Here is a 25,323-nt window from a genome sequence, read left to right on the forward strand (position 1 = left end):
AGATGACAGAAAAATAAAAGACTAACAATCAAGGAACAAAGGGATGAAGAGAGGAAAATTGGAACAGAGATGTGAAGAGAGGAGGAAGACAGAGGTTAAAGGTCACACGTGCGTGTACACTTGGCTCTGTCTTACAGCTGAGAATAACATTGGTTTTGGCACAGTGAGGAATCATGAAGGGTTGGCTGACATTGAAAGACCTCTATCTCTGTCTGTCTGTCTATCTGTCTCGCTCTCTCTTCTCTGCCTGTCTATCTGTCTGCCTGTCTCTCTCTCTCTCTGTCTGTCTGTCTGTCTCGCTCTGTCTCTGTCTGTCTGTCTGTCTGTCTTTGTCACCCACCCCGTCTCTCTCTCTCTCTTTCTCACTCAGTGGAAATGAGTGTAACAGTAACAGTTAAACGATATTAAATTCATGAGTGACTAAAAACAAAAATGCAAAGATGGGAACTTTGGACCATCTCTCCCACCTTCTGTTTTCAATTTGTCAAAATAAATATAGCGAAGTAAAAGAAAGTAGAAAGTATAAGTGTTTAAAATAATGAACAGAGCAAGTCAGTCAGGAAGCTCTGCTCTGGTAGCCAGGTGTGCACACTAACATCTGCATTCTGTTAGTACGTAGGATGCAGAAGTTGGCCACAGCTAACAGCTTGTGCTAAAGGGGTCAAGGTGATCTAATGGGACAAACTACCAGCTTGTGCCACTAGAAAAAAAATTCAAAATCAATTCACCGCCTCTTGAGGTTCACCACCCCTGAATGATCTTCGACACACTTACAGTAAATGTACTCAACATGACATGTACTGCGGGCTATGATAGGATGATTATGTAGCAAATTCACTGCTACTACTTCACATTGTACTACTATGACATGATTATGACGTGCCAGTTGGTGACTCAAATGTATCTGCTAATTGCTAACCCGCTTATATGTCACTATGGATAAAAGAGCTTGCTAAATAAGTGAATGTAAAGGTCATTAGTGTATCTGGGACTGCTGTTCTGCAGACCTGACCCACCTCCACCTCACCTAACACCTGTGTGCTTACATGTTGCTGCTGGAGGGGAGCTGTGCTCTGTGCTTTGGTAGATGTTAGTGCAGTCTAGGTACAGACTGGACTCACACGCACATCCATTCAGTGAACAAGATGAACATCAATCACGGTGCCTATGGAAACTCTGATCCATTCAAGTATTTCATTTTCCAAATCCCTGAGGTGACCTGACTGACATGAGATAAGTATATCACAGAAAGGTCAATCAGTTCATCTGGACCCGACGTTTAGTGGGAGAAACGTTTCATCACCCATCTAAGTGACTTCGTCAGCCTCAGCTGACTGCAGGTATCCCCACCCTTATAAACAATACAGTGGCATAACGACCCAAACCAACGATTGGTTTCATATGCAAATAGGCGTGACCATTAACTAGAGTTTCAATGGTCATGTGTACTATTCACAGAGGACTGACTGGGGAATGTTTGCAATCACATCACAGCATTGTAAGATGGTGACAGATGTACTCTTAGCCCCCCCCCCCCCGGTTCAGGACAGGTATAGGCGTTACGGTTTAGTAGAGAACATGAGGCTGAATGAATTAGTTGGAGATGGACATGACTGTGTGGCATACCAGGGCGGAAAGTATGGGCAGGAAGACGGTGAGGGTTGCTGGGTTTGAGGCGAACTCGGTTACCGCGGAGACAAGGAGGCAGGCCAGCAGTGTGACGGCCCAGGGAGGCAGACCGCTCATCGGCTCCAGCTGTCTGCCGATCCACACAGACAGCCCCGAAACCTGCATGGATGGGGACACACACACACACACACACACACACACACACACACACACAGAGGACTGTGAATACATGAGCTGCATAGATGCTTGTGTTAAATTTAATAAAAACATGAAGTGAGATGGTAAATTTCACATTTACCCCTAGTTAAGTCTGTCTTTCTACAGATTTAAACAACAATGCCAAATAAAACATGAGGGGGGGGGGAGACAGATAGATACCGTTTGACAGATGTAATTTATCAGTTGTGCCTCTGTCAAAAATCTGTGCATCCAATGCTTTATTTATCCCTCTTTCCCCATTTCTGTCTCTCACAGAGAGAGACAGAGAGCGAGACACACACACACACACACACACACACACACACACACACACACACACACACACACACACACACACACACACACACACACACACACACGGTACCTTGCAGCCAGCAGCCAGTGCGTAGCCTCCTCCCACCAGTATGACAATCTCCCAGGGCATCAGCCTCTGGAAGTCCTTCCATGTGATCATGGGAGCCAATGGATCAGCATTTGGATCATCTGTGGGTTCAAATCAAGCGCACCCCCCCCCCCACAGACAGACACACACACACACACACACACACACACACACACACACACACACACACACACACACACACACACACATCAGCTTGGGTTAAATGTTGCGCGACTGAATTTAATTGCAATAATGATGACGGCCACATAGAGGCAGTGCTGAGTTACAATGAGTTTTCCAGTTGTATTGAGGCGGAACGGTGGGAGCTCTAAACCTTCAAAGTACAGCTAATTCGTTGACATGAGCACAGTCTACTTTTTCTACTTTTGCCATTAGCACATAAACCAGTCACTGCATTCGCGCCTGTAAACTTGACCCCGGCAGGTAATAAATCGGTTAAAACAGGCTTGCCAGAGTTGAGTAAAGTAAAATGGTCCCTGGATATGTTGAATAAATTCAAAAAGAAGATATAATGCTGCCCCTGGCTATCTAGTTGGCCCCCACTTTGCTGTAAAAAAAGCCTGTTTATAGAGACTATTCCATTTTAACACATCAAACTACAGCTCACAGAATAACATGGTTTTACGGTTTAACTACGTCTACGACTTTTGAGATTACTGTGAATTAGGATTAGAATCACGTGCAGACATTTTTCCCTACACATCTTTTTCGGCATTTCAGAAATATCGGCATACTTGTAAAGTCCACCAGTACAGGTGGTGAGAGCGTGGATGGAGGGTCTACTACGACTATGACACCCACATTTATTTGCATATCACAATGCCTGCATCCAAAATGCCTTCTCTTCTGACATTTTCTCCATCCATCCATTATCCAAACCGCTTATCCTGCTCTCAGGGTCACGGGATCATTGGGCAGCAGGCGGGGAGACAACCTGGGCAGGCCACCAGGCCGCCCCCCACCCCCCCACATGCACATTCACACCTAGAGACAATTTAGTACGGCCGAGTCACCTGACCTACATGTCTTTGGACTGTGGGAGGAAACCGGAGCACCCGGAGGAAACCCATAAAGACACGGGGAGAACATGCAAACTCCACACAGAGGACGACCCGGGACGACCCCCAAGGTTGGACTACCCCGGGGCTCAAACCCAGGACCTTCTTGCTGTGAGGCAACCGTGCTAACCACTGCGCCACCGTGCCGCCCTCTGATATTTTCTGATATTAATAATTACATCGCATTTGTCCAGCCCTCCAAATTAGCAATCCTGAGTCACACACTATCTGCAGATAACTGCACAGGGAAATGCTGGTTAAGATTATTCTAGGATTATTGTGACTGAGGAAACAAAAGCAGAGACCAACAGGATGTTGGAAGAGAGAATGAGATTTGAACCTTGGATGCTGAATTTAGTACTGGACTAGGATGGCAAGAAAATACTGTCTGACCTTTATCTTTACCGCTAGAGGAAGGGGAGAAAGGTCGTCTGGCGGGGATGAGGAAGAGGAGGAATCCCAGCAGGACAGAGACTGTTGCATCCGTCCTGTATCCTTTCCTAGTATGGAGAGGGAGGGGGGGCACACACAGTCACAAAGAAACATAGATACTCCCCCCCCCCCTTTCTCCCCAATTGTGTCCGGCCAATTACCCCACTCTTCTGAGCCGTCCCGGTCTCTGCTCCACCCCCTCTACTGATCCGGGGAGGGCTGCAGACTACCACAGGCCTTCTCCCATACATGTGGAGTCGCCAGCCGCTTCTTTTCACCTGACAGTGAGGAGTTTCACCAGGGGGACGTAGTGCATGGGAGGATCACGCTGCTCCCCCCAGCTCCCCCTCCCTCCGAACAGGCGCCCCAACCGAACAGAGGAGGTGCTAGTGCAGTGACCAGGACACATACCCACATCCGGCTTCCCACCCGCAGACACGGCCAATTGTGTCTGTAGGGACGCCCGACCAAGCCGGAGGTAACATGAGGATTCGAACCGGCGATGCCCATGTTGGTAGGCAACGGAATAGACCGCCACGCCACCCATTCATGGTAGTGGCTTTCTGATAAGCCCTGTTATTTGTTACCCAGAGGCCCTCGCGGTCGAAAGTTGTGACGCTATGTGTACATACTTCTCAAAGAGAGACGTCCAACCGGGGACAAAACCAGGCTCTCTGGTGAACCACAGCAAGGTCATTAAGATGAAGAACACACCAGTCACCACCTCCGGATAACTGGGAGGCGACAGACAGACAGAGAGACAGAGAGAGAGACAGAGACAAGAGAGAGAGAGACAAGAGAGAGAGAGACAAGAGAGAGAGAGACAAGAGAGAGAGAGACAGAGAGAGCTCTAGTTTATTTAAACAAACCATATACACAAACACACAGATGCATGTACATGACCACATAATCCCATGAGCAACAATTTCACAAGTGACAACCTGTTGTGCAACCTCACTTCAGGAACCACACACACACACACACACACACACACACACACACACACACACACACACACACACACACACACACACACACACACACACACACACACACCCTACCTGATAGGGCCCAGTTTGGTGTACTCTTCGTGGATCCTGCGCTCTGACATCATCTCTCTCTTGGTTTTGCGTTTCTTGCTCAGTGAGCACGTTTCCCTAAAGCTGCAAACACACACACACACACACACACACACACGTCTGTGAATGTTCTCATTCATCCAGGTCGTCGTGGTTCTCCAAAGGAGGTGAATCGACCGCAACTGGACTTGGTATATATCCGTGAAGACGTTTCGCCTCTCATCCAAGAGGCTTCCTCAGTTCGTGCCTTTCTGACTAGACCAAGCTAGTCTGACTGGCTGGTGATGAGACTCGGAATTTATCCTCTTTGGAGATGTTATAGATGTCCATGGACATCTATAGCTCTGACAACGACTCCTAGAGGATAAATATCTGAGTCTCATCAGCAGCCAGTCAGACTAGCTTGGTCTAGTCAGAAAGGCACGAACTGAGGAAGCCTCTTGGATGAGAGGCGACACGTCTTCACGGATATATACCAAGTCCAGATGCACTCGATTCAGCTCCTTTGGACACACACACACACACACACACAGACAGACCACAGCATGTGTCAGTACATTGGGCTGTTCTACCTTCCCGTGGCTCTACAGACACGTGTCAACACGTCAGCAGCAGTAGGAGCAGATAGCAGGATTACTTTGATTCACCAACCAATCACCACAGCTATAATGTAGTTTGTCAGCGATAACCTACTACAGGTCCCAACAAGAGGCAGAGTCGAAAGTAAACCACACAAACACAAACACACACACATAGAAGTGAGTCAGATATTATTTCTTTTTTTTCTCTTTTGGATCCCCAACCCCTCTTTTTCACCTCAACTGTACCTGGCCAATTACCCCACTCCCCACTCTTCCGAGCCGTCCCGGTCTCTGCTCCACCCCCTCTGCCGATCCGGGGAGGGCTGCAGACTACCGCGTCTCCTCCAATCCATGTGGAGTTGCCAGCCGCTACTTTTCACCTGACAGTGAGGAGTTTCACCAGGGGGACGTAGCGCATGGGAGGATCACGCTATTCCCCCCCAGTCCCCCCCCCCCCCAACAGGCGCCCCGACTGACCAGAGGAGGTGCTAGTGCAGTGACCAAGCCGAGGTAACACGGGGATTCGAACCGGCGATCCCCATGTTGGTAGGCAACGGAATAGACCACTACACCACCCGGACACCTAAGGTGGTGTAGGTATGCGCGCACACACACACACACACACACACACACACACACACACACACACACACACACACACACACACACACACACACACACACACACACACACACACACACACACACACACACACACACACACACACACACACACTTACTTGCAGCCAAGAAACAGGCAGTGTAGCCAAAGCCAGGTGAGGACCAGCATGATGATGGCGATGGGGAAACTGAAGATGAACCAGGTACCAAAGTTTATCACCTTAGCATCCGGGTAGCGACTAGAGAGGGAGGGGGAGGGGGGGCAAGAGAGAGATGTAGACAAAGGGAAAAAACAGAATTTAAGGACATTCAATCTGTGTGTGTGTGTGTGTGTGTGTGTGTGTGTGTGTGTGTGTGTGTGTGTGGTTACAAACATAACCCCTTGCATGTGCCCATGTTCCTCTAATGACATTCAAACGTCATCTGTGATTCAAGTAGTTCAAGTTACATGCACATTCAAAATGATTCATTATCAACACATATTTCTGTGAGGGAGGTTTTGTTGGTGGTCCTTAACTATGCTTTGTGGCTCGAATGCATTTGCTCACAGCGATAACCACCATCTTATTCAGCGGTCACTTTAACACCACATCTCCTTCGCAACAGATGGCTGAACCCGCAGGTGTATTTCATAGGACTGTCTGGTTTGGTGTGTTTGTTGTGAGTGACAGCTGTTGTCCCTCCCATGTCTTATCTCCACCAACCCCTTATACACACTCAGTGAAGGCACCAGTACTCTGCACCGCAACTGCAATGACCTCTGACTAATGAAAGTATGCATGAAGTATATGTATATATAATTATGTATGATATGACTTCTCAGTACTGTGTGAGTTAGGGCTGTTTATAGGTCACTGAACAACTCCTCCAAGGCTCCGTTCTGGGCCCCCTTCTCTTTTCGATATACATGCTGCCCCTCAGCCAGGTCATTCAAAATTACTATGTGCTTTACCATTTTTATGCTGACGACACTCAGTTATACCCCACAGATCCTACTAGCAAATCTCACAACTGGCCTCTCTGACATTAAATCCTGGATGTCCAAAAATTTTATTAAATTTAATGATGATAAGTCTGAGGTCATTCTGATCGGTCCCAAAAACTCTTGTTGCTAATCTTGGTGGTGTGTCAGGTAGTCTTAAGCAGGCTGCTAGGACTCTTGGGGTAACATTTGATGCTAACCTCAATTTTCATAATCGAATCAAACATGTTGTTCAGTCGTGTTTTTTCTTTTTTTTGTGACGCGCTTTGTAACATTGTTTTAGAAAAGTGCTATATAAATAAAATTATTATCATTATTATTATACTGTTGGGCCCAAGATGTTACACAGCCACCTGCCACCACTGGAGGGGGGGGGGCTGCAGCTACCACTAGGGGGAATGACCACAGTCGAACGATGCAAACATCTGTGATTAAAACAGCAATCTCTCTCTCTTTCACCCTCATCCTTTACGACCACTTCTTTGAACGTACACAGTGAAAACAGTGGACACGCATTGGAGGCGGTTTGCATGGCGGGCGTTAGATGTGGTACGGCGTCAACACGTGAGCCGACGTCATGCACGTGATCGCCGCACAGCGTGCTCGGGATCATTAACCACGTTTCTCATCTGTGTGTGCAAGTTCTGCGTTTTAATGGCTGAAAAAGACTCAGCAAACAAAATCAGGTGTGTTCTTTCAGCCTATTTTCAAGTGGTGAGTGGGAGTCCGTCTGCAGGACTCCATCACCAGACACATCCCAGAGAGAAGCAGAAGGCCCGACAACGAGACCGAGCTCAGTGTGTTTCCGTTCTAAGCAAGCGTTAAAACTGGTCTGTAACGTGTAGGACTTTCTCTTCACATTTCGACGTTTCGCTTCTTAGTAAATCGATAGTTCTGATGAAACCTGCTTGATGGAAACGCAGTTTCTGCCTCAGTGATGACTGTGCAAACAAGTTCTCTCTTCAGCAACACGGTTGTGTGACGGGGTGATATTCACCCTGCTCACGGTTGTGCCAGTCGACTCTATAGGAGCCGCGGGTGGACGAGGCCTGTTTGCTCAGACATGCCTGGATGAACGCTGTCAAGTGTTGGATGGACACTGAGTAGGTTAAAGGTGAAGCTCACACAGTAAAAACCCTTCGCCTTGCCTTGACGCATGGTGCCACAGATGTGAAGCACAGCTGTATATGCGGCTTTTTTCTGTGAGTGGAACGACACGGCATGGTTGTTTTAGGCAGTCGGTCTAGTATTTACTTCATATTTATTTTCAGTTGAGTAGCTAACGTTGCACATTATTTACATCATATGCGGACGGGACACTTTACACTGACAGGAAAACTATATTCCTCCGATTTACTCACCAGTGAGGATTACAATGTCAATTTGAAAAAAAAATCTCTTAATGTGTTACGACAGCATATATCTTCAGATGCAATTACTCACAAACGTGTGTTGAAGTGGTGCACATGCACATACTAGATGGTACAGCTTAACAGCAGACTAGACATCAGCTTGTGGGTAAGTGAGCTGCACCAGGTTCATGCAGGCCTTTGCATCTCAAGAGTGACTGAAAGAGCACTGACAAGAACGCTCAGGGCTGAGGTTACAGTCGTTAATCTGCTCCAGATCAGATGGGGTACAGAGCTGGCATACGTAAAAGAGATGAATCACATGGTGTAAAAAATGACAAAAGTAAAATCCATCCAGCCATTATCCAAGCCGCTTATCCTAATTAGGGTCGTGGTGATGCTGGAGCCTATCCCAGCAGCCACTGGGCGGCAGGCGGGGAGACACCCTGGACAGGCCACCAGTCCATCACAGGACCCCCCCCCCCCCCACACACACACACACACACACACACACCTAGGGACAATTTAGTACAGCCGATTCACCTGACCTACATGTCTTTGGACTGTGGGGGGAAACCGGAGCCCCCGGAGGAAACCCACGCAGACACGGGGGGAACATGCAAACTCCACACAGAGGACGACCCGGGACGACCCCCAAGGTTGGAAAACCCCGGGGGCTCGAACACAGGACCGTCTTGCTGTGAGGTGACCGCACTAACGACTGCGCCACCGTGCCGCCTGACAAATGTAAAATCTGAGATGGAAATAGTGGAAATCAGAAACAGCCTCAACTGTTGTTCTGCGAATGGATTATTTACTGCCGGTTCAGTTCTGACTAAAACAAACAATTGTATTTTTCATGTGGGGGTTAAGAGCTGAAGAATATTCATCACTCAGCTCAGTGACAAGGTCAAGTGCATTTTTGCGCCAACAAACGTGTGTGTGTGTGTGTGTCTCTGTGCATGCATATGTGTGTGTTAGAAAGTGCCCTGTACATTACCATGTTTATATCTACTTGTGTCTGGGGCGTCCAGGTAGCATAGTGGTCTATTCGGTTGCCTACCAACACGGGGCTCGCCGGTTCGAATCCGGCTTGGTCAGGCGTCCCTACAGACACAATTGGCCGTGTCTGCGGGTTGGAAGCTGGATGTGAGTATGTGTCCTAGTCGCTGCACTAGCGCCTCCTCTGGTCGGTCTGGGCGCCAGTTCGGAGGGGAGGGGGAACTGGGGGGAATAGCATGATCCTCCCATGCGTTATGTATGTCCCCCTGGTGAAACTCCTCACTGTCAGGTGAAAAGAAGCGGCTGGTGACTCCACATGTATGGGAGGAGGCATGTGGTAGTCTGCAGCCCTCCCCGGATCGGCAGAGGGGGTGGAGCAGAGACCGGGACGGCTCGGAGGAGTGGGGTAACTGGCCGGATACAATTGGAGAGAAAAAGGGAGGGGGGAGGACTCCCCTGAAAACCAGAAAACACTCTCACACACACACACACGCGCACACACACACACACACACACACAGGTCTGAATGTGAGGGAATCCCTCAGCCTTGTGGTACGGTGGGTGTGTTTGTGTTTGTTATTTAGATGTATAGATGATGTAATACGTGGTATCCAGTGCGTTATATCCAACCAAAGAAGCCCAGTGTTTTCTCTTACACAACTCACACTTTCTCACAGAGATGCATGCAGATATAAGCACACAAGAATACTGACACACATACAGTAACATGCTTTTTAAACAAACACATACACACAAACACAGATATGTGCACAAAGACACACAAATAATCTCTCACACAGAAATACATACAGACCCATTTTTAACACACACAAACACACGTTTTGTCTCTAGATCACACTCTCTCCGCTCTCTCTCTCGCTCACACACACACACACACACACACACACACACACACACACACACACAGAATCACAACCTGACCTTTGTCCAACAGACTGGCCATGAGGCAGGCCAGTCTGCGAGGCTTAGCCCCGCGGTCGCAGGAAATCGGCTTTCTGGTTTGGGTCATTAGTTCGATCTCAGACCTTCAGAGGTGCCTTTTGTTTCACTGCAACCCTGAACGCAGTCTGACACTGAGTCCACCAGACCAACCAGACACGTTTAGACAAACTGGGACCCCAATGAATCAGTCAGTCAGTTAAACCACTAAATCAAAGAAATATAAGAACCAGTGACTCAGTAAACCAACCAACAAACCAATCAATCATTCAAATAATCAGCCAGTCAGTTATCCCATCAATCAATCAATCACTCAAACAACCAGCCAGTCATTTATCCCATCAATCAACCATCAATCAAATAACCAGCCAGTTATTTATCCCATCAATCAATCTATCACTCAAATAACCAGCCAGTTATCCCATCAATCAATCACTCAATCACTCAAATAACCAGCCAGTCAATTATCCCAGCAATCAATCAATCGCTCAAATAACCATCCAGTCAGTTATCCCATCAATCAATCAATCACTCAAACAACCAGTCAGTCATTTATCCCATCAATCAATCAATCAATCAATCAATCAATCAACCAATCAAATAACCACCCAGTCTTTTATCCCATCAATCAATCTATCACTCAAATAACCAGCCAGTTATCCCATCAATCAATCACTCAATCACTCAAATAACCAGCCAGTCATTTATCCCATCAATCAATCTATCACTCAAATAACCAGCCAGTCAGTTATCCCATCAATCAATCAATCAAACAACCAGCCAGTCAGTTATCCCATCAATCAATCAATCACTCAAACAACCAGTCAGTCATTTATCCCATCAATCAATCAATCAATCAATCAATCAATCAATCAATCAATCAAATCAATCAACCAATCAAATAACCACCCAGTCATTTATCCCATCAATCAATCTATCACTCAAATAACCAGCCAGTTATCCCTTCAATCAATCACTCAATCACTCAAATAACCAGCCAGTCATTTATCCCATCAATCAATCTATCACTCAAATAACCAGCCAGTCAGTTATCCCATCAATCAATCAATCAAACAACCAGCCAGTCAGTTATCCCATCAATCAATCAATCACTCAAACAACCAGTCAGTCATTTATCCCATCAATCAATCAATCAATCAAATCAATCAACCAATCAAATAACCACCCAGTCATTTATCCCATCAATCAATCTATCACTCAAATAACCAGCCAGTTATCCCATCAATCAATCACTCAATCACTCAAATAACCAGCCAGTCATTTATCCCATCAATCAATCTATCACTCAAATAACCAGCCAGTCAGTTATCCCATCAATCAATCAATCAAACAACCAGCCAGTCAGTTATCCCATCAATCAATAAATCAAATAACCAGTCTGTCAGTTATCCCATCAATCAATTAATCAATCAATCAATCAAATAACCAGACAGTCAGTTATCTCATCAATCAATCAATAAATCCCTATCACAGCTGACCAATGAATTGTTATCAACATAACCAACCAATTAATCAATTTTTATTGATACCTTAGCCATTCTTAATTTATACAATTAACACTTGAACCCATCCCGCTGACTTCAGTATCTACATTACACAGCTGAGGTGTCTTTTAGTTACTGACCTGTTCTGAGTGGTTGTGGTCTATACCTCCCTCACATTTAAAGAAATGTCCCGTGATGAACTGGTCGAAACCAATTTACATCTTCAGCCCTCAGCCTGATGCTGCTCAGCTCAGCTAGTTTCTCGAAGGAGCGAGTTCAAATGCAGCGTCCTGCTCAACGGCACGCGTGGAGAACCGCTGTAAAGAAATCAACCTGAGACCGTCTCTAAAACTAGACAGCCATTCAAATACTCAACACAGGTGTTAAGTGTGTGTGTGTGTGTGTTTTTTGTGTTTCGTTTATTTCCATTTTTTTTCCAATTCATCTGACAGTGTCTTAAAATGAACACATCAAAACAAGCTCCACCTCCAAGATCACCAAGATTACAGAGAACCAAGAGTAAAGGAAGTCAAAGTTCAGAGACACAACGCCTCGGCAGTATGGCCCAGACCACTAAATGATAAGTCAACAGAGCAATTCTGGGGGAAGAAGATAAAAACAGAACTAAAATGTGCACCATTTCCCCACAACACCCTTCTTGATATAAATAGTAAAATTGAATTGTCCCCATTATAAAAACAGTGGATTTTCCACCCACATCAAATCCTTTCTTTACCCGGTGCAACACAAATGAAAGCATCACCTAAACACCGGGAATACTAAATTGTGTGTGTGTGTGGACTTGAGCGTGTAGTGCAGTGTTTCTCAACCCAGTCCTCAAGGACCCCCTATCCTGCAGATTTTCATTGTAACCCTGCATAGGTAGCCCTGCTTGTACTTACTCGACCAATCATCTCGCAGCACTTAATTATGCAAGGTGTGCAACATCTGACAAAATTCATTGCTGATTGGTTGAATAACTACAAACAGGTACCTATTCAGGGTTGCAAAGAAAATATGCAGGATAGGGGGTCCTTGAGGACTGGGTTGAGAAACACTGGTGTAGTGTGTACATTCTGAACAGGATTTCATCCAGAAATAATCAACAAATCAAGTCAAATGAAAGAAAAACAGCAGATATGGACAGAGGCTGTGTGAATGGGGGGGGGGGTGCCTACGTGTTGAACTGCTCAGCGAAGATGAGGTTGGTGGAGGTTCCCGTGATGGTGATCAGCCCTCCGATGGTGGCGGCGTAGGTGATGCTGAGAGAAAGGCATTTACAGATCATGTGATCCCTCTTAGTGGGATACTGTGAGTCCCTCCGCGCCTTCACCCGCTTTGGGAGGGGGATGTCAATGGCAACCTGGGGGGGGGGACAGAGACGGAGAGAATGAGAGAAAGACAAGGAGGGGGGAGAGAGAGAGAGAGAGAGAGAGAGAGAGAGAGAGAGAGGGAGAGACGGAGAGTGAAGGAGGAAGGAGAGACAGAGGAGGAAGGAGAGAGAGAGGAGGAAGGCAAGAGAGAGAGGGAGAGCGAGGAGGAGGACAGAGAGAGGGACAGAGAGAGGGAGGGAGGGAGAATGAAAGAGGAAGGAGGGAGAGAGAGAGAGAGAGAGAATATGGCCTTGTTAGACTTTTTTCTGGTCCGCTGTGATAACAAGGTGTTAGTCCTGTTAGTATGTGTGTGTGTGTGTGTGTGTGTGTGTGTGTGTGTGTGTGTGTGTGTGTGTGTGTTGCAGTCCTGTTTGTGTGCATGCACATACATTTTGGTTGTAACTTTTTCCTGTTGTAGTTATCCAAGTTTTTGATAATCACTTGCAGTCTATTTCTGAATATATATATATTCGTTCCACAGAATTGTGTGTGCGCGCACACACATCTGTGTATCTGTGTGTGTACTTGTGTAACTGTGTGTGTCCCTGACCTGTGGCAGATGTCCATTTGTCTGTTTAATAAACTCCTGACTTGCGCTTCGTTTAAGAGCCACACCATTCACCTCTACAGACTGAACCTGAGCGACAGACAGAGAGACAGAGAGAGAGAGATCCATAAATAATATCCCCCCCCCCCCACAAATACAGCTCCCTAGTGGTGTCGAATTCATTTCTTTAACCAACAGTCAACCTAATTGTATCTATAGCACCCATTTCATACAATGAGTCAAGAGTTCAGTGTCCTTCTCATAGAGAATGAAAAGTCATTAATCAACAAGAAGACAAGACAGTATCAAAATACTCACCTCAGTTAGTGTACACAGCTCCTGTTTGGTGCAGTTGCTGATGAAGAAAGATAGACAGACAGACAGACAGACAGACAGATCAATAGATAGATGGATCGATAGATCGATAGATCGATAGATCAAACAAGATGGTAGAATAGTTAGAATATGAGAGTGAGCGAGAGAAAGAGGAAATACCTTTTTAAATAACAGACATAGGGTTTGGATTGGAGTATTCATGTAGGCACAAATGTACAAATACATACTGTATGCATGTATGGTTTTACACACACACACACACACACACACACACACACACACACACACACACACTTCATACCTGCACAGAGACACACAAACATGCATCTATATGCAGATGCATTCATATCTTTACCGTTCCCAGTCCTGTAGGTTTCTCCAAACTACACACACACACACACACACACACAGACACACACACTTGATATCTGAACTACTTTGGTTCTCCTTGCCCACTATGTCCTGTTGTCAATTCTGCCTTGGTGTTTGTCTTTGTGTGAGAGTTTTTATACTGGCTGCAAACTAATTTCCCTGCAAGGGATGATAAATATACCTTGACTTGACTTCTCACACACACACACACACACACACACACACACACACACACACACACACACACACACACACACACACACACACACACACCAACCTCTCGCTGCGGTAGAAGAGCTCCAATTGGTTCTTGTCCAGATTGTCCTCTTTGTCCAAAGCAGCTGGAGACAGAAAACAGTCCTCATCACAATTTGAGCCGCTGATGTCAACACTGACATTTCAACACACCGCCTTTAAAAAGCTTCTCAAAACGTCCTGACACACTGGCCTGAAGAAAAATACCAGACAGGGAAAAAAAAGAAACCCCAAACTCAGCGGGAACCGGTTGTCATTGAGGAGGTAGGCATGATGTGACCTAGTTTGGGGGGGTCACTATGATGGAAGTGGGTATACTCTCCTATATATTTCAATGGCTTTTTGGCTGATAGGTGATCATACTGTAAACTGACAGAAAAGGAGGTGGGTATACCTGCGTATACCCTCCACTACACCACTGACGGGAACCAAACTGTGAACAACCTTCAGGCACAAAAAGCTTAAATGAAAGAAGACAGAAGCTCATTTCTCCTATCTCGGATCAAAACTTGTGCGTCAACTGAATCAACCTGACCTCCATGTCATTTCAATAATTCGTCTAATATGAAGACCACCAACATTACCGCTGTATAGCATCTACAACTCCTGATACTGACACTTGATAAAATGTGCAATGACATTTAATGAATAATCAAATAATAACAAAAAACAATTTGAAAAATATGAAAAGTGGAAGGAATCTGGTCAACAGACCGCCGAGGTGTCGTCTCAGGGGCCTCCATATTACTTCCGGTTTGTGATTCGTTTACCAGTCATTTCGTCCTTTAAATGTGTGGAAACCAAGACATTAGAAATACAGTAGGCTGAATTCCTTATACATATTATTAACTGAATTTAATTTGAAAAATGGATTTGCGAAGAAATTAAGGGGCATAAGTGCTGATGTTCGCCAAAGACGCCATTTCTCTCTGCTACAACGTGCAGGAGAGCAGGTCACGGAAATGCTAAGCTAGCTAACGCTACCGGTTTTGCTGTTTTCTTTTTTTCCCAATAAGGCTTGAAAATCACTTCACACCATTTCAATCGCAGAAAATTCCATGTTAACTCCGAATATCTCTTTCAAAATAGTCTGTGCAGGCGTCGGATGTAGTTCGAGCAAATAATTTTATAACCCTATTAATTTCACTGGGAGTGATGAAGAAGGACAGGATTAGGAACCAGTATATTAGAGGGACCGCTCAGGTTGGACGGTTTGGAGACAAAGTGAGAGTAGGGTGCAAGTTGAGGAGAGCCTGGAGAGGTGGAGGTATGCATTGGAGAGAAGAGGAATGAAAGTCAGTAGGAGCAAGACGGGATACCTATGCATGAATGAGAGGGAGGACAGTGGAATGGTGAGGATGCAAGGAGTGGAGGTGACGAAGGCATATGAGTTGAAATGCTTGGGGTCAACTGTCCAAAGTAATGGGGAGTGCAGAAGAGAGGTGAAGAAGAGCGAGCAGGCAGGGTGGAGTGGGTGGAGAAGAGTGTCAGGAGTGATGTGTGACAGAAGGGTACCAGCAAGAGTTAAAGGGAAGGTTTACAAGATGGTTGTGAGACCAGCTATGTTGTATGGTTTGGAGACAGTGGTACTGATGAAAAGACAGGAGGTGGAGCTGGAGGTGGCAGAGATGAAGATGATAAGATTTTCACTGGGAGTGATGAAGAAGGACAGGATTAGGAATGAGTATATTAGAGGGACCGCTCAGGTTGGACGGTCTGGAGACAAAGCAAGAGAGACCAGATTGAGATGGTTTGGACATGTGTGGAGGAGAGATGCTGGGTATACTGGGAGAAGGATGCTGAATATGGAGCTGCCAGGGAAGAGGAGGAGAGGAAGGCCAAAGAGGAGGTTTATGGATGTGGTGAGGGAGGACATGCAGGTGGCTGGTGTGACAGAGGAAGATGCAGAGGACAGGAAGAGATGGAAACGGATGATCCGCTGTGGCGCCCCCTAACGGGAGCAGCCGAGAGTTGTAGTAGTAGCAGTAGATTCATTTTTCCGTTAGACTGACAAGGCAACAGAACCGGAAGCTGACGTCACGCTTTGGCGGTCTGTAAGGAATGACCAATAGCAAAAAGAGGCAGAGACGTCGCTCGGCTTCGTGTTTTCAGACGGGCGGGCAGCGGGCAGGCCGTACCGCTGTCGTCGTCGGGGGCCTCGGCGGTTTCGGAGTCGTGTTGCGCGTCGGCGACCCCCGTGCAGATGAGCTGCTGCAGGACGGCCTCGGCGATCGGCATCACCATGGCGGTGGTGGACGTGTTGCTGAGCCACATGGACAGGAACACAGTGCAACACATAAAGCCCAACACCAACCTGGAGGGGGTGGGGGAGAGAGAGAGAGAGAGAGAGAGAGAGAGCGCGAAGGACAGAGACAAAAAGAGAGGAGAAATGTTCAAGTTATTAGTTGTGTGTGACAGAGAGCGAATGTCTTCATGCACGCTCAATAAATGACCCAGGTAAGAAAATCTGACAGACAGGGAGCGTTGTGCCTCTGTGCCACTTTGTGTGTGAGCGGAGGATGGAGATAGATCCTGAATATGTCTCTGGGTGTATGTTTGTGTGGGGAAAGTAAAGGTGGTGGAGAGAGAGATTGTGTGTGTGTGTGTGTGTGTGTGTGTGTGTGTAACAGGTGCCTACATGCCGGGCTTGGCTCCGGCGATCATCACCATCCGCAGGGCGATGCGTTTGTGGAGGTTCCACTTCTCTATGGAGGCCGCCAGGCAGATCACCCCCATCAGCAACAGGGTGGTGTCTTTACAGTACTCCGCAGCTACCTGGAACACGAACACACACACACACACACACACACACACACACACACACGAGGGCAGGATACTGAAGTCCAGTACAAAAACTGTCACTAAAGATTTCCTTTTCCACATTTTTGTCTTGGCAGCCATTTCCCTGACATAGTGACTTGGCCGTAGCTGAACAAAGCAACCGATAGCAAGGGGGTCAAAGGTCAGAGCCACATGCCGTGACTACTCTCCCTGTGACCCCACAGTGATGTCAGCATGTAATTCTACTATTAAGCAAAGGAAATCAAACCAAACAAGGACGTTACATGAGAAGATTTTGGCTGATTAATTTAAACTAGTAACCTCTTTCACCCCCCCCCTCCTCCTCCCCCTCCCCTCCTCACATCGGGGGTTCCTGTTCGCTTTTTGTTCCCGTTAACCCTCTATTTCAGATCTCATGAGACCTGACAGGCTCAAAAAGTTGTGCAAGCTCTTGGCTCCTCACACCTCACCTAGCGCCGCCTCCCTTTCCAACGAGCCGTTTCACATTCTCAACGCGGAAAAACGGGCAAGATGGCAAACGATAACTACCCCTCCACGTAGAAAGAGTCACACAGAGGGGTGAGCTGAGAGTAAAACTCAACCCAGAACTCCCTCTCATTCAGAAATGCCTCGCCTGCTGCTGCCTGCCCCCCCCCCCCGTCCACAAATACATAATCCAGAATGTAATTTTCCCTGTTTAATAGAAGAAGAAAAAAAAAGGGTCGTCTCAGATCACGGCACACACAACTGAAGCCTCCAGACAAACAACAATATGAGTTCTTCAGCTCTTTCTCTTTTTTGCCTCTTTCCCCCGCAGCCCACCCGCACACAGCAGCCTGTCAAACCAGATCATTCACAGCACGAATGCCAAACATCGCTGCAAGACCTACGGGTCCTTACTGCAGACCCCTCCCATAACAGACCTGGCTGAATCTGCAGTCTTTTGGGACCGGGACACCAGCAAACATCAGGTTCAAGGTGATTTAGTTTTACATCCTGGCTATTTCGGTAAATTATAAATCACACAGCAGAGGGAGAATAACATAACCACCACCACCACCAGCAGAACCAGCCAGCAGTGAAATATTACTGAGTAGTCAGCGCAGTAATGAAACTAATGAGGTGGAGGCACACAGCAGACAGGAAGAGGGTGGACAGCGCCCTCCGAACTTTAACACCAGAACGACCGGGATGTCACTCCTACCCACATCGACCACGGGCGGTCAAACTGACGGCCGGTGTTTAAACTCCATATTCTGTCAAGATGAACAGCCAGTTGAGATATTAATGCATTACATATGTTAGTAAGTCTGTTAGGAAGCAACTGACACCAAAATTCACATTTTAACAACTATAATACTGTTTTTCTTAAACAATTTCAACTTCAGAGAGACACGGTCGCACTGGAATAGCAAAATTGAAAAAGTGAAAATACTGCCTGAAAACAAAACAGAAAACACATATTGCTGATCGAACACACGTTTTAGGTAGTTCTTACCACAACTCTTTTTTGTGCGATCGATCGAAACCTCATTTTAATGTGAATATGTGCAAGTTTAGGGGCATTTGGGGAGCGGCGGGTCTGTATCTCCCCCCCCCCCCCCCCACAAAGTTATTAAACTTTGAAAATCCAGAGCGGTCACGATGACCGTCTTGGTGGTTGCATATGGACCGTACCATGTCTGCCGCCTCGCTCACGTTAACGCTCATCGTCCGTCGTCGGTAACGACCGACCGTTTCCTGTCCCGCGGGGTTAATGGGTTTCTCCTTTTATTGCGCACCTCTTACAGCATGTCGTCCTTTCGATAAGACCGCTGAGTGGCGGACCGACGCAGTTAATGAAACCCACTCCCACGCTTTGTTTGACGTCCAGGTTTTTTTCTTTCTGCATCGGTACATACTGTATGTGTGTGTAATCACACGTGGATGTCAGGTGGAGCGCCCAAGGAGCTGGTAGATGGCTCGCTAGCACATGGCTGAACCGCCACATCCCTTCGTTTGAGCGGTTCTGCCTGAAAAACTGAGTTTGTTTCACACTGCGACGACTATCCGACACCTTACAGGCCACACGAAATGATGTTTAAGCCTTTCCATCCATCCATCCATCCATCCATCCATCCATCATCCGAACCGCTTATCCTGCTCAGGGTCGCAGGGATGCTGGAGCCTATCCCAGCAGTCATTGGGCGGCAGGTGGGGAGACACCCTGGACAACCCGCCAGCCATTATCCAGGGCCCACACACACACACACACACTCACACCTAGGGACAGTTTAGTACGGCTGAGTCACCTGACCTACATGTCTTTGGACTGTGGGAGGAAACCGGAGCCCCCGGAGGAAACCCACGCAGACACAGGGAGAACATGCAAACTCCACACAGGGGACGACCCGGGACGACCCCCAAGGCTGGACTACCCCGGGGCTCGAACCCAGGACCTTCTTGCTGTGAGGCGACCTTGCTAACCACATTTTTTGTATATTTTTTGCTCTTTTAATCAGAATTGCTGGGTGGTTTATTACAGCCTCAAGTAACCTTACAACAACCCCCCCAATAGCAGTGACAATAATAATAATTCAACCGAAGGGAGCTCTGGTTTTGGTATCAGCAGATGGGTATCGGATCGGAATGAAAAAAAGTGGATCGGTGCGTCTCAAAAACGTCAAAGGGAATATTGCAAGAATGAATCTTTGGAGATGCAATTCATGATTGGATGTTTTTCTCTTAAAAGAGCACGGCGCTGTGTCATCACCACCATTCTAACAGCTTTGTACTGCTTATGGTCAAGTGGAAACTGTGACCATTGTTGTGCAACGCTTTCTTGGCTCAAACCACCTACTTTGTCGTTCCCACTTTTTCCGAACAGCTAAAGTCAAAGGTGGTGCGAGAAGCTGTCCATCACGGGAAGGGGGTGGGGTTATAAACAGGAAGTAGACTTTTGGACAAGAGATCACGTGACCGCAGTGACGCACCATCTCTTTGGCAAAAGAAGAACGAAAGCGGCTCCGTTAACTTTCATTCGAACACATCTGTAGCTAGGTACGCCAACTGCCACCGTGTCTACTATTTACTGCCATGTATTGTGTTTGATCATCATCACTGAAATGTGAAATTCCACAATAAACACGCCGCAAAGGGCGTTAGTATCAAAATGGCCGAGACTCATAAAGCTAGAAAGTAGACAGCAGAGGAAAACGAGGCGACGCTAAGTGGCTAACAGCAATTCTTGGGCTATTAGCGTTGTTACCCTTGCTGGTCATCCGTCACATGGGATTTAGTGGCGGGAGGGGGGGACAGATCTGACCGACATCCAATCATATCCAGGTATTTTTGGACTAATGTGGGCGTCAATATGCTGTCGGCTAGTGTCAATCTGGTGGCAGATCACTCGTCTTGTCTCAGTCTCTCCCATTATTGATGCGCTGGGTGACATAACTGCTAAAATATTGCATCTGTCAGGAAGAGAAGGCGTCATTCTTATAAAGACAAAAATAAAACCAAGTCATTTCTAGAACACAGTGATGAACAGACGTAAATTAAGTGCCGATGAAAGAGATCAGAGTGAAAAGGCATTATTAATTTCACGGGCCCTCTACATAACGTGGCCCCTGCCAGACGACTGCGGTGGGCGTATGGACCGATCTGGTGGTGATGGGGGCTCTCTTAGTGCCTTGCTCTGTCCACTGTGCTTCACAGGGAATAGAACCTCCGACCTCTGCAGTTTGCTCAGTGAGTCACGGGGAGATGAAAGAGTCTCGCCCATTTAAAGCTTCGGCACGCAATTAAGGTCAAACATCGCCCTCGCTGCCCCCCATCAAACAGACTGACCGAATGCCTCCCGAGATTTGGCCACCTGCCACCGAACAACGGAGATCAGAGACGAGGCAGGGGGTCTTGTTACACACACACACACACACACAAGAATATACGAGTTCATGTACACACACATACACACACACACAAGCTCACACGGAAAACGCACACTCAGCAGCTTCCCCACAGCTCCCCCCTGCGGGGAAATCCAGCGCAGACGTACCAGCGTGCACATCGACACCTTTCACCCAATTCCCTGTGATGCTATACAGTAATCTGAGCATGTGACTCTCCCCATGCGGCCATTAACATCGAGCCGAACCGGGAATCTGGGCCCGCCCTTTGCATTAACGCCACTTCCTGGTTCTGCCGTTTAACCCAGGATGGTTCGGTGGGGCCTCCGTGCCCGTCGCCTTAAACAACACGCTGCAGTATGGGTGAATACGCAGACGGTATTTTGGTTTTGGATGGATGGAGGCTGACGTTAAATCAAAAGGCGGTGATACACACACACAGACACACACACACAGACACACACACACACTCGGGTATTTACCCCCGGACTGCCCTGCCTCGGCACCACAGACCACGCTGCCGTGTTCCATGTTGAACATGTATATCCAATTAGTAGATGTTACAGTAGAGGTTAATAGAAAAAAAAAGCCCATTGTAAACAAAGCCGTTGCCAACCCTTCCCACAATGCCCCAGTTCCCCGCTTGGCTCCATCGTACCGGCTGGGTCACGATTGTCTAGCAGACTGGAATTACTGTAGTAGGATCTACAGTGACTCCAGGAAACACGGCAGGCTTTGATATTTCCGCTGCAAATAACCTCGTGACTTCTCCTGGAGAAGGAAAGCTTGGAACGAGAGAAAGGAAAGAGGACAGAAAGGAGAAAAGGAAAAGACAGAAGCGGTTCTCATATTTGACGACAGTTTGCTGAAGAAGGAGTCCCAGTTTTCTAAATGGAGGTTATCTTATGTTGGACTGAAAAGACATGCTGTGTCAGCACATACAGCACCAGGGAGAAAGGTAAGACGGTCTGGACAGGAAGTACCAGGACACGGGAAAGTGAGACAGTCTGGACAGGAAGTACCCGGATACGGGAAAGTGAGACGGTCTGGACAGGAAGTACCAGGACACGGGGAGAGTGAGACAGTCTGGACAGGAAGTACCCGGACACAGGAAAGTGAGACAGTCTGGACAGGAAGTACTGGGACATGGGAAAGTGAGACAGTCTGGACAGGAAGTACCCGGACATGGGGGAAGTGAGACATTCTGGACAGGAAGTACCAGGACACAGAAAAGTGAGACAGTCTGGACAGGAAGTACCAGGACATGGGAAAAGTGAGACAGTCTGGACAGGAAGTACCAGGACACGGGGAGAGTGAGACAGTCTGGACAAGAAGTACCCGGACACAGGAAAGTGAGACAGTCTGGACAGGAAGTACCCGGACACAGGAAAGTGAGACAGTCTGGACAGGAAGTACCAAGACACGGGGGAAGTGAGACATTCTGGACAGGAAGTACCGGGACACGGGAAAGTGAGACAGACTGGACAGGATGTACCCAGACATGGGAAAGTGAGACAGTCTGGACAGGAAGTACCAGGACACAGGAAAATGAGACAGACTCGACAGGAAGTACCGGGACACAGGAAAGTGAGACAGTCTGGAGAGGAAGTACCAGGACATGGGAAAGTGAGACAGTCTTGACAGGAAGTACCCGGACACGGGAAAGTGAGACAGTCTGGACAAGAAGTACCAGGACATGGGAAAGTGAGACAGTCTGGACAGGAAGTACCCGGACACGGGAAAGTGAGACAGTCTGGACAGGAAGTACCGGGACACAGGAAAATGAGACAGACTGGACAGGAAGTACCAGGACACGGGAAAGTGAGACAGTCTGGGCAGGATGTACCCGGACACGGGAAAGTGAGACAGTCTAGACAGGAAGTACCCGGATACGGGAAAGTGAGACAGTCTGGACAGGAAGTACCAGGACACGAGAAAAGTGAGACAGTCTGGACAGGAAGTACCAGGACACGGGGAGAGTGAGAAAGTCTGGACAAGAAGTACCCGGACACAGGAAAGTGAGACAGTCTGGACAGGAAGTACCCAGACATGGGGGAAGTGAGACATTCTGGACAGGAAGTACCAGGACACAGGAAAATGAGACAGACTCGACAGGAAGTACCAGGACATGGGAAAGTGAGACAGTCTGGACAGGAAGTACCGGGACACAGGAAAGTGAGACAGTCTGGACAGGAAGTACCAGGACACGGGAAAGTGAGACCGTCTGGACAGGATGTACCCGGACACGGGAAAGTGAGACAGTCTGGACAGGAAGTACCAAGACACGGGAAAGTGAGACAGTCTAGACAGGAAGTACCCGGATAAGGGAAAGTGAGACAGTCTGGACAGGAAGTACCAGGACACGGGGTAAGTGAGACAGTCTGGACAGGAAGTACCGGACACGGGACAGTGAGACAGTCTGGACAGGAAGTACCGGGACATGGGAAAGTGAGACAGTCTGGACAGGAAGTACCCGGACACGGGAAAGTGAGACAGTCTGGACAGGAAGTACCGGACACGGGACAGTGAGACAGTCTGGACAGGAAGTACCAGGACACGGGGTAAGTGAGACAGTCTGGACAGGAAGTACCGGACACGGGACAGTGAGACAGTCTGGACAGGAAGTACCAGGACACGGGGTAAGTGAGACAGTCTGGACAGGAAGTACCGGACACGGGACAGTGAGACAGTCTGGACAGGAAGTACCAGGACACAGGAAAGTGAGACAGTCTGGACAGGAAGTACCCGGACACGGGAAAGTGAGACAGTCTGGACAGGATGTACCCGGACACGGGAAAGTGAGACAGTCTGGACAGGAAGTACCGGGACACAGGAAAGTGAGACAGCCGTCTGTCTCGAAGGTGCCGAGTAGGGTTTTTTTTTCATCCTATGATTAAGAAAATAAAACCTCACTTCCTGTTAGTAACCCCTCATCGATGCATCACAACCCAACACAGACTAAAAAACAGGATTGATGGCGGCTGATCATATCAACTTTACAATCACCCGACTGAGAGACAGGCAGACAGACAGAAAAGCAGACAGACAGCAAGCTACACAAGACAAAAAGGCAACACAGAGGACAAAATGGTTGCACTGGTGACACTCAGACAGACTGTAGAAGTGAGACAGGTATACAGACAGACACACAGACAGACACACAGACGGGCAGACAAGACAGTCGGACAGACAGACAGTCAGTCAGAAAGAGACAGATAGGCAGGCAGACGGACAGTCAGAAAGAGACAGATAGGCAGGCAGACAGTCAGTCAGTCAGTCAGAGACAGACAGACAGACAGACAGAGAGATAAGCAGACACACAGAAAACCCAGAGTAGAAGACTGACAGTGAGACAGGTATACAGACACACAGACAGACACACAGACAGACAGTCAGTCAGAGACAGACAGACAGAAAAAACAAGCAGACACACAGAAAACCCAGAGTAGAAGACTGACAGTGCGACAGGTATACAGACAGACAGACAGGTAGACAGACAGACAGACAGACAGACAGACAGACAGACAGCTCTTACCTCACTGGATCTGAGCACCCCGAACAGCGGGTAGAGGAAGGCGGGCACCAGGGCCGCGGCGCCTAGAGGAACGGCCTCGGATACCCAGTACACGGCGGTGACCATCAGCACGTACGCACAGCATGCTTCCTACAGACGGCAACACACACACACACACACACACACACACACACACACACACACACACACACACACACACACACACACACACACACACGTCATCTCCCTCCTCTGACCACACAACAGTCTGACGTGTATAAATAGCGAATTCAGGGGCAGCCGGAAACCGCCGCAGCCGGGACGCGAATCCGGGTCTCCCGCACCACGGGCGACTACGTTAACCAGCCGACTAAAGGTCCGACCCACCCGTTAGCCAACGGCTAGCTAGCAATGGCCGGCGTATAGCTAGCGCCGCATA

At 47.7% G+C, this 25,323-nt stretch overlaps 1 protein-coding gene across 1 annotated transcript in view; it reads right to left on the reverse strand.

The window, feature by feature from the left end:
* Positions 1-25,323, reverse strand: part of slc13a4 (solute carrier family 13 member 4) — a 41,994-nt gene that overhangs the window by 4,221 nt on the left and 12,450 nt on the right. The window contains exons 2-14 of the mRNA XM_056276995.1: positions 24,906-25,034; positions 17,341-17,477; positions 16,841-17,016; positions 14,725-14,788; positions 14,058-14,094; positions 13,743-13,829; positions 12,998-13,182; positions 6,141-6,260; positions 4,803-4,904; positions 4,374-4,475; positions 3,703-3,809; positions 2,213-2,331; positions 1,627-1,788 (exon numbers count right to left, since the gene is read on the reverse strand). Coding sequence (XP_056132970.1) covers positions 1,627-1,788; positions 2,213-2,331; positions 3,703-3,809; positions 4,374-4,475; positions 4,803-4,904; positions 6,141-6,260; positions 12,998-13,182; positions 13,743-13,829; positions 14,058-14,094; positions 14,725-14,788; positions 16,841-17,016; positions 17,341-17,477; positions 24,906-25,034 — 1,527 coding nt within the window. The remainder of the gene's footprint in view (positions 1-1,626; positions 1,789-2,212; positions 2,332-3,702; positions 3,810-4,373; positions 4,476-4,802; positions 4,905-6,140; positions 6,261-12,997; positions 13,183-13,742; positions 13,830-14,057; positions 14,095-14,724; positions 14,789-16,840; positions 17,017-17,340; positions 17,478-24,905; positions 25,035-25,323) is intronic.

This window comes from Lampris incognitus, chromosome 3, assembly GCF_029633865.1.
Source record: "Lampris incognitus isolate fLamInc1 chromosome 3, fLamInc1.hap2, whole genome shotgun sequence".
Classification (NCBI taxonomy): Eukaryota; Metazoa; Chordata; class Actinopteri; order Lampriformes; family Lampridae; genus Lampris; species Lampris incognitus.